This window comes from Cajanus cajan, chromosome 8 (assembly GCF_000230855.2).
Source record: "Cajanus cajan strain Asha chromosome 8, NIPB_CcT2T_4, whole genome shotgun sequence".
In the NCBI taxonomy this organism is placed as follows: domain Eukaryota; kingdom Viridiplantae; phylum Streptophyta; class Magnoliopsida; order Fabales; family Fabaceae; genus Cajanus; species Cajanus cajan.
Genome location: NC_138524.1, coordinates 19,242,021 through 19,255,830, shown reverse-complemented (window position 1 = coordinate 19,255,830; position 13,810 = coordinate 19,242,021). Strand labels below are relative to the sequence as shown.

At 31.2% G+C, this 13,810-nt stretch overlaps 2 protein-coding genes across 4 annotated transcripts; one reads left to right on the top strand and one right to left on the bottom strand.

The window, feature by feature from the left end:
• Window positions 1-1,087: 1,087 nt before the first annotated feature.
• LOC109798901 (uncharacterized) lies at window positions 1,088-3,482 on the bottom strand. Of its 2 annotated transcripts, none has more exons than XM_020359333.3 (4): window positions 3,339-3,482; window positions 1,743-1,976; window positions 1,550-1,626; window positions 1,088-1,330 (listed from the first exon to the last, which is right to left on the bottom strand). In XM_020359333.3, exons 2-3 carry the CDS (start codon window positions 1,917-1,919, stop codon window positions 1,570-1,572), a joined length of 234 nt encoding a protein of 77 aa, XP_020214922.1. In that variant the 5' UTR covers window positions 1,920-1,976; window positions 3,339-3,482; the 3' UTR covers window positions 1,088-1,330; window positions 1,550-1,569. The 2 variants fall into 2 exon arrangements, with proteins under 2 accessions (XP_020214922.1, XP_020214923.1); XM_020359334.3 differs by having other exon boundaries at window positions 1,743-1,971; window positions 3,339-3,453.
• Window positions 3,483-6,663: 3,181 nt separating this feature from the next.
• LOC109798647 (ADP-ribosylation factor GTPase-activating protein AGD5) lies at window positions 6,664-13,408 on the top strand. 2 transcript variants are annotated; one of them, XM_020358990.3, is made up of 11 exons: window positions 6,664-6,953; window positions 7,721-7,779; window positions 7,960-8,050; window positions 8,726-8,780; window positions 8,894-8,984; window positions 9,132-9,357; window positions 11,085-11,307; window positions 11,463-11,641; window positions 11,814-12,260; window positions 12,346-12,404; window positions 13,022-13,408. In XM_020358990.3, the coding sequence occupies exons 1-11, from the start codon at window positions 6,903-6,905 to the stop codon at window positions 13,176-13,178; spliced, it is 1,638 nt and encodes a 545-aa protein (XP_020214579.1). In that variant the 5' UTR covers window positions 6,664-6,902; the 3' UTR covers window positions 13,179-13,408. The 2 variants fall into 2 exon arrangements, with proteins under 2 accessions (XP_020214579.1, XP_082918335.1); XM_083062209.1 differs by lacking the exon at window positions 8,894-8,984.
• Window positions 13,409-13,810: the final 402 nt, after the last annotated feature.

The window sequence follows — 13,810 nt, the reverse complement described above, 5'->3', positions numbered from 1 at the left end:
TCCCAATTTATCCTCAAAATCTTGTTTCTGATAACATTAACACTTCTTATGACTAATTAAGAGAAGTCCTTAATCTCTTCCACTTCACTTTTTTCCTATTACAATTCTTTCCATTTAAACTCCACGAAAACAAATTAAGCATTAGAGATACAAACCCTTTCAGTTTTTAAATGAACCACCCAACTAGTTTTCGGCTCTTCAGCAAAATTTTCGTACACGTTTAGAAAAACATTGCATTAAAAAATATTATTTATAACCTCGAGATTAAGGTTTAAATTTAAATAAAAAATTATTTATTTTTCCAACACACTTATCAAAAAATTGATAAAATAAATTAAACTAATCACAAACTAAATAGTATTATAAAATCACATTAAGAAATAGTCGGGTACTTACAATACACGGTATGTTTAATTATACATCATAGATACGCTTTTCTATGTATAATCATAAATCAATAATAAAAAAGAACTTAACACTAGCTTTTGCTTAAAATGAAATTGTTAAGATTTAATTTTCATCTGTGTTAAAATAATATTTAATTAAAGAAAGTCACTACCTGTGAATACATATTAACCCTTAATTATCAACTTTGGAATTGAAACATGTCCTTGGACAAAAACAAATGAAATTGCTAAAAATTTAATAATAAAATAAAAACACTAAATGCTGTGTTATATACTTTTTAGTCATAGAATATTATTACACTAAAAAAATGCTTTATTATTCGCAAAGGTAAAGAAAATATTGTAACACAAAAAAAGGTTAAGAAAATATTTTTATAAAAAAAATGAACTCGCCATTATTTAATCACCGATTAACATTATATATGAACTCAAACAAATGCGTCGTCCGTACCCAAAGAATATAATGTGATGCCTTCATTCAACAATTCTACAGAAAATCTAATTTCTATTGACAATATATTGTGCATTTTGGTTTGATATTTTTACCTGGTCATTTCCAGAGCCTTGTAGAGTTTGTCAATAACAACATAGATGATCCATGACCAGATTATGAAAGAAATTTCTTCCATGGCATGAACCATGGATGAAACAAAAGAAAGAAGGGAACAGAGGTAGCAAGGTTTCAACTTGCAACGCGATGTATTACTATTACATTATATCAAAAGTAACTAAAGAGTAGACATTATTGTTGCTTAAGCTCAGCTAAGTTAAAAGTAAAGCCATAACTGGCTTTGGCCATATTGCATATCTAAATGCCAATACATACGAACTGTAAACAAGCCCTTTCTTTATCTTTTGGCCTTTAAGATCCAGATCCACTGCTATAAACACCACCACAACAACGTGGTTACCGAATTTCAAACCTGGGCCAGGGGTTGAGTGAAAAATAAAAGACACCAGAATCAGCTGATTTTGTAACTTAAAAAGTTCCCAAATTAAATTAACGTATATAATAACAAAAAAAAACTACAATTATAACAGTGAGGAGCAATATCAGAAGCCTACATAACATGCATGTAGACCTCATGCGCAAACCACACTGCAATAGTTATAAACCTCCTATTGATTCCCTGAAAACTTACCATCACCAGTAATAACTCTTTCACAAAGAAAGACCGGCAAAAAGCAACTCCAGCTCCTGCTCCTGTGATATAGTTCTCTGACATAACAGCATAAAAGAATAATACAATAAATCACTTGTTAGGAGCAAAAACATTCTTATGAAACTAAAAAGTAGAAGAAAGTACCTATGGCCGAAAACAAAGAATGGTATACCTGAATTGACATGAGTTGCAGAATTTTATTAAGAACCTTCAGACGATGTGTAACATAGGAACTGTTTGCAGGCAGTTGGTTCATTCTCCTTATTTCTTCATTAACAGCAGCCTGTTTTTTCTCACACCATATCTGTTTCTGTGGTTCAGGCTGACTAATAGCTCCACTCTCCATCATTTGATCTAGGGTATTGCTACCCTTTAAACAATCAAAGGAATCCACTTTTTCACTGAACTGAGCAAACATCAACAGAACAAATACTCAGACACCACAACTACACCAAACAAACATAGAATAGAAAGACTCTTAAAGGGACAAATGTAACCTCATCAATTACAACATAGTAAGAATGTTGATAAATCAATCTAGTACTCCAATCTTAGTCACCAAGGTTATACACACCAACTGAATAAGTTCTCCAAAAATGTTTCACAATTTCAATGCAACCTCATGATGTTAATAGGCCCCAAGAACTAAAAGCTTTAGATAAGCCTCTAGTCCCTGGCAAATCAAATACAACCAGAAGAGAGAAACTGACAAGGTTGAATCAACATGAATTGTCAGAGCAGCAAAATATAACCAAAGAACATTTATATACCACTGACCTAGAAAGTTTGAACACAAATTAACACAGATATATTCATATATATGATACAGGAGACACAAACATTTGGATGCGGCAAATTTAAAATACCATAAGATATGCCACGGCTATAATACGCTGATACATGATCTAGGATTAATATAAAATTAACATAGAATATAATCATAAACCAAGATATGATAGATGTTTTAAAAATGGGCATGAGTCACTGTGAACACAATAAAATGTTCCAATTTATCAAATCACTGTAATATTCCCATTTGTATTGGTATAAAAAGTTTAAAAAACAAAGAAACAAAATGTAAAATACAGCTAACAATATTCAAAGTGACTGTAAAGTGTCCAAGTTAAATATGCATCCACAGCTGTTATTTGAAGTGTCAACGCAATGCTTCCTTGCATTGATCATTGCAAGGATGAAAAGATTTTAGTTGATTCACAACACCACCCTTCTTTCACCTTTTCAAAAGAAAACACAAAAGTTTCCGCCAGAACACAAGGACTCAAGTAATCAACAACATAAAATCAATATTACAGAGAGAACAACTTTCCAACATCATCAACAGGACAACAAGGGTAAACAAATTTCCAAATTGAGTTCAATAGTAACATAAAAGGTTGTCAAACTTCAATGTAGATATAGTATATACACAACTAAATACAATCAAATTCCACATGATAGCTTGTTCTAATTGAATCCAGAGCAAAAGTAAAACTTAACTAAGCTTATTCAATCATTGGAAAAGGTATTCAACTATTTTTTTTTCTAAATGACAGTACATGATTCAACGATAGCGTAAAATACACATTAAGTTAATCAAAATTAAATCCCCAATTTATTTGCTTTCTAATTGTTCGAAGAATGGCCTCTGAATATTTTTTTGTTTCTACCTCCAACGTATTAACAATTAAACAGATGAAATAACGAAGGAAAAAATTAGTTGTAGAAGTAAAGAGGAATTGAAACCCTAGCGAGAAAGCAAAGAACTTACGAAGAGAAAGAGGAACTATCCTTCAAACCGCACCGTATTGCGGCAAGAGGAATGTGTTCTGTTCAGCTTAAGGACTCGTGTTCGTGTTACCAAGAGTGAGACGAAAAAAAGATAAATAATAAAAAAAAATATATATATATAGACATTAACTCACTCTAAACTTTATTCATTTTATAATTTAAGCTTTAATTTTATTTTAATGAAATATTAAAATTTATCTCATTCGTAAATAAACATTATAATTTTAATTTTATTTTAATTAATTTTTAAATTTTATTATATTTTCTTTCTTTTACATAAAAATATTTTAACTTTAATTTCATACTAATTGATATTTATAATTTATCATTTTATAAAAAAATGATTTTATTATTAATTTAAAGTTTAATTACTTATCTTAAATATTATTTTTATTAATATTTTTATTTTATTTTATTTCTGCAATTTTTCAAATATAATAAAAATACAAGTTTAGAAAGGAAAAAAAATAATGAAAACAATAAAAAAACGTTATTGTTTAATTTTTAATTCTAAATTATATGATATTTTAAAATATTTAGATAAATGATGTGTGAAAATAAAACTAATATATGTAGAAAAAACTAATAAATAAGTGTGATTTAAAATAAATAAATGATTGATATATTTTGTATCCTAGAAAATTAATTGCAATATAATATAATATAATATTTTAAAAAAACTAAGAATAAATTAAGATTAATTATAACAAAATTAAAGTTTATGATGTGTATATACTAATAATACTAAATACAAAATTTAAGAATTAATTAAGATAAAATTAAAATTTACTATGTTTATTTCAAAAGAAATAAAGTTTAAAGAGGTTAAAAAAAAATTTCTCCAAAATAAACAATCAAGAATGCAAATGGCTCTGGAATGAGATGGAGGAGTATATTTTAAAATATCATAAATGTGTTTATAGTTGTTAATTAAAATTTACATAAAATTATAATAAAACTAAATATATTAAATAAATTCTTAAATTAGTTATCATCTTAATTGTTGAATTTTTAGTTAATACTTATACATGTATTTTTTTTAAAGATGCAATTTTCTTATTTAAAGTAGTTCATATACTCTTCTCAATATCATAATAATAAAAAATCATATTCATAAAAACAATAGCATGAAGATAACGGACTCAGAGGTATCTCGGAGTTTTGAAAAGTGAAAAAATAAGGTTGAGATAGTAGTGACTAATTTCCTCGTTACGTTGGAGGTACCTCAAAAAGTGAGATAGTTGGCTCTAAAATTTAACGCGACTGCATACACAAGGCAAGATTTGAACCTCTGATCTTACTATGTTAGAGTTTGTGAACTTATTTTAAATTAATTTAATTTTGTAAATTAAATGTGGACTTTTCAAAATTATTTTAACAATAAATTTTAGCAAAAGAAAAACCCTTTTTTCCTCTAAAAAAAAATAGAAAAATCCTTTTTAGTGCGAAAGTTTATAGAATAGTAGTTACATTTCAACGTCAGTATATCTAATTTATTATATTAATTTATATAATATCATGTAATATATAAACTAAAGTAAATTTATTATGCAACATATAAAATAAAAATATTAAGTCACTCTCAAGCAATTTATTACTTTAATATATAGGTGTGAATTTGAAAAGTAATTCAGACTTTAGAACAAAATTTATCACAAGAAAAATCAAAAGTAATTAAATAGACAATACAAACATAAAAAAGTAAATTTTGGTGATAAAATGTATTTTAAGGAGAAAAAATATATAATAAAGCACCGTCTTATACATCACGAAATATACTCTATAAATTCTATTACAGCATCATATAAAATTGCAATGTAATAAATATGTTTCGATAAAAAAAAAATAGTAATAATATATATTGTGTGATTGTTTTAATAGATTTAAGAAAGAGAGAGAGTCGAAAAGGGGTTCAACATCCTTAGGTATGATTAAATAATTTAGTTGAATGATTAGAGTTTCGATCATTCTCAAAATCTCTAGGGAAAACAATCAATAACTAGTCCAATGATTAAGATTAATTAACTAACATTAGTGAATATTAGTATATTAATTGGTATCTTTTGCAAGGACTTTAGAGTGATATATGGATGTCACATGAACCTTCCAATTCCAATGACTTGGATGGTCCCACCAGCACTTTGTTAATAAGTTGACTAATACATTAGATTCTTATCTTTTCTTTGGCAAATGGTATTTCATCATTCACCACAATGCATTTACACATAAAATAAGGTTTTGCTTTGCCTTCACACCAAAGTTTGCAAGATCTCTATCAAAATTGCCTTCTATATATTGAATTCACCATTTATGTCATATCAGTTACAATTATGAAAGTTGCAGGTAGTGCAATTCACATGATTTATATAAAGTAAATATTAAAGTAAACAAATTTCATTAAAAAAATTATGTTATTATACAATCATAGCGATATATCTCATACACTTTGATATGATTTTTTTAATAAATTTTTTATTGAATTTCTAATCAAATTTTGAAACCCTTTAAAAGAAATTAACTAATTAATCGTTAGTTTGAATGGTATTGGATTTAAAATTCTTTAAAAAAAAATTTAAAATGCGTATTTTGTAGATAAAAAAATATGACTTGAAAAGAAGATCCACTAAAGTCAAGTTCCAAAAATATTTTTAGAGACATTTTTTGATAAGTGTTTTTATTTATTTTTTTACCAATTTTCTTCAATAATTTTTTTAGAGATTTTTCTTTAAATTTTTTTTATCAATTTTGATTTAAATTTTTTATTTCTAAATTAAATTTGAATATTTTATTTAAATATTTATTAGTAACTAAAAGTAATTTTGTGTCCCAATATTTGTTGGTGTGATTAGTGTTATAATTGAACTTTAAATTTTAAGATCTCGATTTCAAGTCTTGAAATTAATTTTTTACAATATTCATGTAACACATGATGAAAAAAAAAATAAAAGATCTATTTATTTTAATAATAAGTTTAGTATATTTATTTCATTCAATAATTTATATATTACATCAAATTTCAACAATTTAACTATTAAATTTAAAATTCTTAATATAGATCAAATTTAAATTTTTTTAAAAAAATTAAAAATTATTTAATAATTCGTTTCATTAATTTAAATTAATATATAAATTCGACCGTGAATTATAAACATAGAAGAATGAAATTGATGATAGGTATACCACCTTAATTAACATTTTAATTTTTTAAAAGTATTTTGTAAGATATTGTTGTGACTATTGATTTAATTAAAATTTTTGGTTTAAGTGTAGCATTTGAATAAATATTAGGAGAGAAACGTATGCGGCAAAAGGGAAAGAAAGAAAGAGAGAAAATATAGGGAAATCGCAGATAATAAAAGTCAATAAACTGCGATAACTCTCTCTTCTTCTTCTTCTTCCTCTTTCGTTTTGGTGACACATTCTTAATTCTTTTCATCACAGATCACAACCTAGAGAGAGAGAGAGAGAAAGAGAGAGAGAGAGAGAGAGGAGATAGAAAGTGCATTAAACCACCATTTTGCCCTTCCTCTCTCTCATTCGCACCATGAACGAGAAGGCCAACGTTTCCAAAGAGCTCAACGCTAAACACAAAAAGGTTCTCTTCTCTCCCATTTTCCTTCAATCTCCATCATAATCATCTTCATATAATGCTAACGCGCATTTTCCCCATTTCGCCGCATTCGATTCTGCTAATGACAATTCTCAATTCTCGGATCGGTATCCGATGCGCTTATCCAGAAACCGGAATTTGAAGTTGCTTTCTGATTGCTTCTCGTATGAGTTATTTACCTGTTACTTATTTTAAAAGGAAAATTGGATGTGAGCAAATGGATCCGGGATTGGGGATGATGGAGTGATGGTTATCGCAGAATTTGATCTGCGTGTTGTGATGTTTTTCGTTTTAATTATTTTCGGGATTAGATTCGTTAATCGAGGTTATTGTGCTTGCTAGTTTGGATCCATTTTTCTAATTTATAGGTAATTACTGTTTTTTTTTTTTTTTGGTTTTCTTTCTGGAGTTTATTAAATTAATAAGGAAAAGGCTTTCTGGGGGATCTTATTTTATTTAGAAAAAATTATTAATTATTAATTGTATATATTGAATTAACGAATTCTTCTTTTGTTGATTTTGGATGGCTGGTTGTTTTTCTTAATTAGAATGTCGATCAATTTACATTTACTTGAAAAGGGTTGTCTTGTCACGAAGGTCTGAATTCTTAGTTTATACTTTGGTTATATATATTTGAATCCTTTATTTTGGATTGTTTCCTTTTTGTTGAAACTTACTAAACCTTTTTTTTTATTTTAAATTTTATGTTTTGATTAAATATTTTAGTAATTTACTTTAAATTGAATATGCAGATACTGGAAGGACTTCTTAGGCTACCAGAGAATAAGGAATGTGCTGACTGCAAAGCTAAGTATGTATCTGGCTAGATATAAATGATCCAATGTTTATATCACATATGCATGTCAATAGGAATAGAAGAAAAGAGAGATACTATGTCCAAGACAATTGGATTATGATTGTATAAGCATTTTCTGGGATTTTTTTTCTTCTTTTTTTTTTCACAAATTTTCTATAAAAATTTGATTTGCAGAGGCCCAAGATGGGCTAGTGTCAATCTTGGCATCTTTATATGCATGCAGTGTTCAGGAATACACAGAAGTCTTGGGGTACACATATCAAAGGTAATGTTATGCTCATTGGTAATGTCCAAGTGGTTGAGGTCTGTGGGTTTCTCTTACAGTGTTCTTATAAAGGTTTCAGTTTGATCTGTCAGAAAACAAATCAACATGTGTAAATTATGCATTATGGTTGTCTTGTGAGGAAATAAAATCTTTATGAATTCAATCAGGAAATGTTAATATAATTGTCTAAACTACATTATATGTTTTGAGGGATAGAGTATTATTTTTATTCTCATTCTCACTCACTTGTTTGCTAAATACTGACAAAAGGATTCCAAGTGAGTAGCATTAGTTAAAGTATATACGCCTTCTTTAGCTGTTAATTTGCATCTTTGTTGTTGTTGTTAAAAGGAAGTAGCATTGTTGTACTGTATCATTTTGTCAATATATAGTTAGACTGTCATTTTTTTTTACTGCGACATGAAAGAATGCTAAGCTGGTAACCTATTTGGTTCACAAAAGGTTTTTGACATGAATTTGCTCCTTTATAAGATCAAATATCAATATTGATGCAATTTGATATGGGAACATCTGAAACGTAGCTGGTCTTAACTGTTGGCCTCTACGCCCTAGTCCCTAAATATTTATATTCACTAAAGGCTGGTTGATGGTTCTATATCTGAATTTGCTAGTGCAATTTTCTATTTATATGCTTACTTGGTAGCTTATCTGCAGGTTCGCTCTGCAACTTTGGACACCTGGCTCCCAGAGCAGGTCGCATTCATTCAATGTAAGGGAATCTAAATGGTCATGACCTTGTGATTATTTTGAGTTCTGTTAGTATGTCTTAGTTGTGTAGTCTGCTCATTATATTTGAATTTTTTTTTTTTTTATCCTATATAGCGATGGGAAATGAGAAGGCAAATAGTTACTGGGAAGCAGAATTACCCCCACATTATGATAGAGTTGGAATTGAAAATTTCATTCGTGCAAAGTATGTCTATTGATGAACACCTTGAACCAGACTGAGTTTTTTTTTGTTTTTCCCTTTTAATCTTTGTATAGTGAGAGGTGTATGTTTCTTATTATGTGCACCTGATGAAGATGATTCTTTGCTTTTGATCATTGCATATATATGAAGGTATGAAGATAAGAGATGGGTTGCAAAGGATGAGAAACCGAAATCACCTTCTAGTTTCCGAGAAGAGAAAACTCCTTCACATTTGCAAAAGCCAGTGGAAAAAGGTGGGCATAGTTATGCAGGTGTGTCTGAGAATACTTTTGAGGAGAGGAAGAAAATCCAACCATCAAATGCAATGCCTGCTACAAGAATTAGTGTTCCTGCACCTCCCAAAGGGCCTGATCAGGTAACTTCTCTCTGTTTCCTATTCGTGTGAATTGTATGTGACATTGTAGTTGTAAAGTTTGTTCTTCTGATATCAGTGTTATGACTCATGAGCTACTAGTATTTTTTAGCAATAAAACTAATAAAAAGAAGGGAAAATGTATGGAGTTCCCCCCCCCCACCCCCGAAACCAATCAATGTTGGAGAGCTATAATAAATAAAACTCTCAACTTAAATTTAGGAATACGCCCTCTTATTTTGCGGAACAAAAAGGCCCCAACAGGTGCTTTGTCTTCTTGAATGCCCAGTCATGGATATAAAACTCTACTGAAAGAACAATAATAGGATTCGTGGTTAGATAACAGTACAGTGATTGATACAAAAATGAATAAAAGCAGCTATCGTGGCATTTTTCAAAATTGTGGCCATAATCACCAAAATTGAAACACGCTCTTCTTAATGATAATCAAGTTTTCAAGTGTTGTGGTGGCAATGGAAGTGAGGCTACTAGTGGGTTGAAATGAGAGTGAAGAATCCATGATATGGAAAACAAAAACTAAAATGTGTTCTCAATTTTCTACTCTAAAATCTGATTATGGATAACTAGTTTTCAAAACAATCAGATAAAAAAATAGAAACCTAAAAGGATTACTGTGTTTAGTTTTTGGGTGGAGGCTACGCTGGGACGCTACAAGATATCTCTCCATGTGGATTAAGAGCTTTTGAACTGTTATATTCTTAATTAATCTATGACTGAGATTTTTCTGTTTTTCTATTTTTCTTTAATTATGCCCTGCCTCCTCCTCCACCCCATCGTTTCTCTCTCTTCTCCCATGAAATCATCTTCTCCCATACCTTCTTCCCCCAACCTTACTTTTTGCCACTCTTCTCCCAATCTTGCTCACTCCCTCTCTCTTCCACATAGATACTAATTCCAACAATAATGGCACTTGGTGGAGATGACAAGATGTTGGCAGTGAAGTGAGTGAGTGAGTGAACCACATAGTGAGTGAGGAAATAGATGTAGATCCAGAGAGTAAGAGGGGTTGGGTGTGGTTGAAATGGACGTTGTGGAGGGGGATCACCTGCTCATCGATAAGAGCTTTAAAGGAGGAAGAGGAAAAGCTGGTTATGTACATCGAGGTGCTGCTGTGGTGTGGTCATTGTTTAGTTTTCTTTCTAATTTGTGGTGGTGGTAGAATGTTTTGAAGGGTGAATGGCTATGGTTGAGTATCGCCATCAATCATCATAAGTGTCGGCATTGGTGTCGTCACGCCAGCAGAAAAGCTACAGATTTAGTGGTGAAAGAGAAGGGGTAATTCTGGAAGATTGAGAAAAAAGAAATCAACTAATTTACTAGGAAAGCCATGCAATTGAGCTTGTTCTACAGACTGTATTTCTTTCCTCATGTCCCTTATATATTTTTTATTTGAGAAGATAAAGTCAACTCATTTTTGCCTCCAAGTTATGAAATAATAAAACTATTATGCTCCTTCTAGGGAAATTTTATGATTGAAATAAATATTGATATTTGATAGTGATGGATGTTTGGAAAATATTATTAGTGAGAGATATATTTTGACTACTTTTATATAAAATAGTATTACTCATTATACATTTTCAAATTTCAATAACTTGCATGATAAACTATGACACTATAAGCAATTAACAATTTAACCTTTTCAAATTATACATTTTCCCTTGCTCTTTAAAGTTGAATTTAGACATGAAAATAATGTTTCTGAACAGGTAATTCCTGTGGTTAAACCTCAACATATTCAGAAAGTGGAACATGTGGCACCATCACCACAAGATGACACTTCAAAACAGACTACTGACATAACACAAAATTCCCCTCCAAAAGTTGACTTCGCCACAGATCTTTTTGACATGTTGTCTATGGATGGTCCAAATGAAAAGGGCTCAGAGGCAGCGGATGCTACTGCTGATGATAACTGGGCAGGTTTTCAGTGTATGTTTTAGGTTTTCTTTTTTCTTTTTATAGAAAAAAATACACCATGGAAGCACTAAGAAAGTGTTTCCAGGCATTGTTTTTGGAGCTTTGACGAATCTTCTTGATTATGATGTTTGTTTTAGTTTCTAATTTTGTTGCTATAATTGTTTCAGCTGCTGCAGAGGCTTCGACAGCTGAGAAAACTGATGTCCCGAAATCAGTTGAAAGTGCACCCCAGTCCACTACTGGAATTGAGGATTTATTTAAAGATTCACCTTCAGTTACACCAAGTTTAACTCCAGAAAAACCACAAAAAGATGTAAAAAATGATATCATGAGCCTCTTTGAGAAGGTACATGCCTGCGCTTCAATATACACATTCTTGTTATTTGAGCATCCCTTGTTGCTCAATGTGAGTTACTATCCAAAAGACATCATAACAAGTTGATCGCTATCCTTAGATGGGATGTTTTGTTTTGGTGTGAATAAGATTTAACCTGACCAAGTTAATTGGATATCTGCAGAAGGATACAATATCTCCATTTTCTATGCAACAACAGCAGCTGGCCATGCTGGCACAGCAACAGTCTCTTCTAATGGCTGCTGCTGCTGCTAAATCTGCTGGTGGGGATTCCAAGTACCTGCCCAGCTTACAGCAACATCAGTCTCTTCTAATGGCTGCTGCTGCGGATCCCAATTTAATGGCCAGCTTACAGAAACAACAGTCTCTTTTTATGGCTGCTGCTGCTAAATCTGCTGGTGGGGATCCCAATTTAATGGCCAGCTTACAGAAACAACAGTCTCTTTTTATGGCTGCTGCTGCTAAATCTGCTGGTGGGGATAACAAGTACCCGGCCAGCATACAACAACCTGGGTCCAATATTCCCGTCCAAAGTTGGCCAGCTGCTGGCTACTCAATCCCAGGTGCGATGCCCATGGGCGGTCAGGAAGAGTTTCAGAAACTCATGCAGGTAAATAATTTGTGGAAGCATTAATTGATTAATGATTTGTACTTATCTGTTCAGCAATTTATTCCTCTTCTTCCTTCTGGATTAGACAATGAACATGGCTGCAGCACATTCAGCAGGGAGTTCAGTTCACCATCCACAGTCGAGGTATGCCACTGGTTTGTTTATTGAAAGCTTATTTACTTTCAGTTTGGGTAAGATTCTGAATTATCGTTGGTTGATATTGGTGTCAATCAGGATACATGGTAACCTAAATCAAAATTAATGGCTTCTGTAGAGTGTAGGTTGTGCTGCCAAAAGGCTATTTTGGAGGCTCTATTCACATTGTGTTATGAAAGTTGACTTCTCTTCATAAAAAAATTCCTTTCATAGTCAAGGGCTAGTGCCATTAGCATTGGAATCATTGTCATAGGTTTTGCTGCCTTTGCTGCCCCATATACCACCTCAAATTTGAGGCCAATTATCTCTGCCTGAATGCATGGGAATGAAGCATTCTTTTGTTTCAAACATTTTTACAAATTTACCAATATTATGATGGCTTTACTAGCTAAAGATTATGTTTCAGACATGCTTTTAATCCTTGCATCAAATCTCATTCATTTAAGTCCGTCCAGGCTGCTCATTATTTGTACAGGGTCTATACTATACATTGCTTCTGTTCATTCATTGAAGTCATCATAGGAAACAAATATCCATCTTGATTTTTTTCTATTTTTTTTTTATGTATCTCTTTTCTAGTTAAACTATGTTGCCTTTTGTTGCAGTTTCTATGGTATGGGGCAAGTAGCTCCAGTTAATGGTACAACAACATCGGGAGCGAGCAAACCTCAGTCAGCGTCTCCGGTATCATCGACCACTTCAAAGACAGGGAATGATTATGATTTTTCCTCCTTAACGCAAGGAATGTTTGCAAAACACTGATTGAACCTTGCTTGCTTAAAATTCCCGGCTATGTCATATACCATAGGAGATTAGTTAAATTACAGAAGTGCCTTTCTTTTTCTATTTCCCTCGACCCGTGTCCTTGGGTTGTAAACCATTTCTAGAGCTACTGAGCTAGTTCAGTTTTCTTGTGTTCGTGTGATTTCTTCATTTGTATGTATCTATAGGTGTGTTCACAATAAAATCCAATGATATTAATCATTTACTCCTTTTGTTTTTTTTTTCTATTCTATATCTTATGTAATGCAAGTGTTCAATCTTTCATTTCACCACCCTTTACAATGTTCAAAACTTAATACGCCATAGTTACCTGGGTGAGTATTATGTTTCATTTTATTCAAATATTTAAGTTGCGCAATTGATAAATTATTCAAAACATTATTTGAAAAATAAAAGAACAGCAAGGCTAAGATAACTTTAATGTGTTCGCATCTTGCACACAACCCACTAGGGTGACCTAGTGGTGGACGGAGAGAAGAGTTTGAATGAAGTTTTAAGCTTGAACGTTATTGTTACCATTAAATATTTTTACATATGTGGACTTTAATGGACGATACAAATACAATGGAAGTATGAGAAATATTTTTATGTTGAAATATAACAACTCTCAA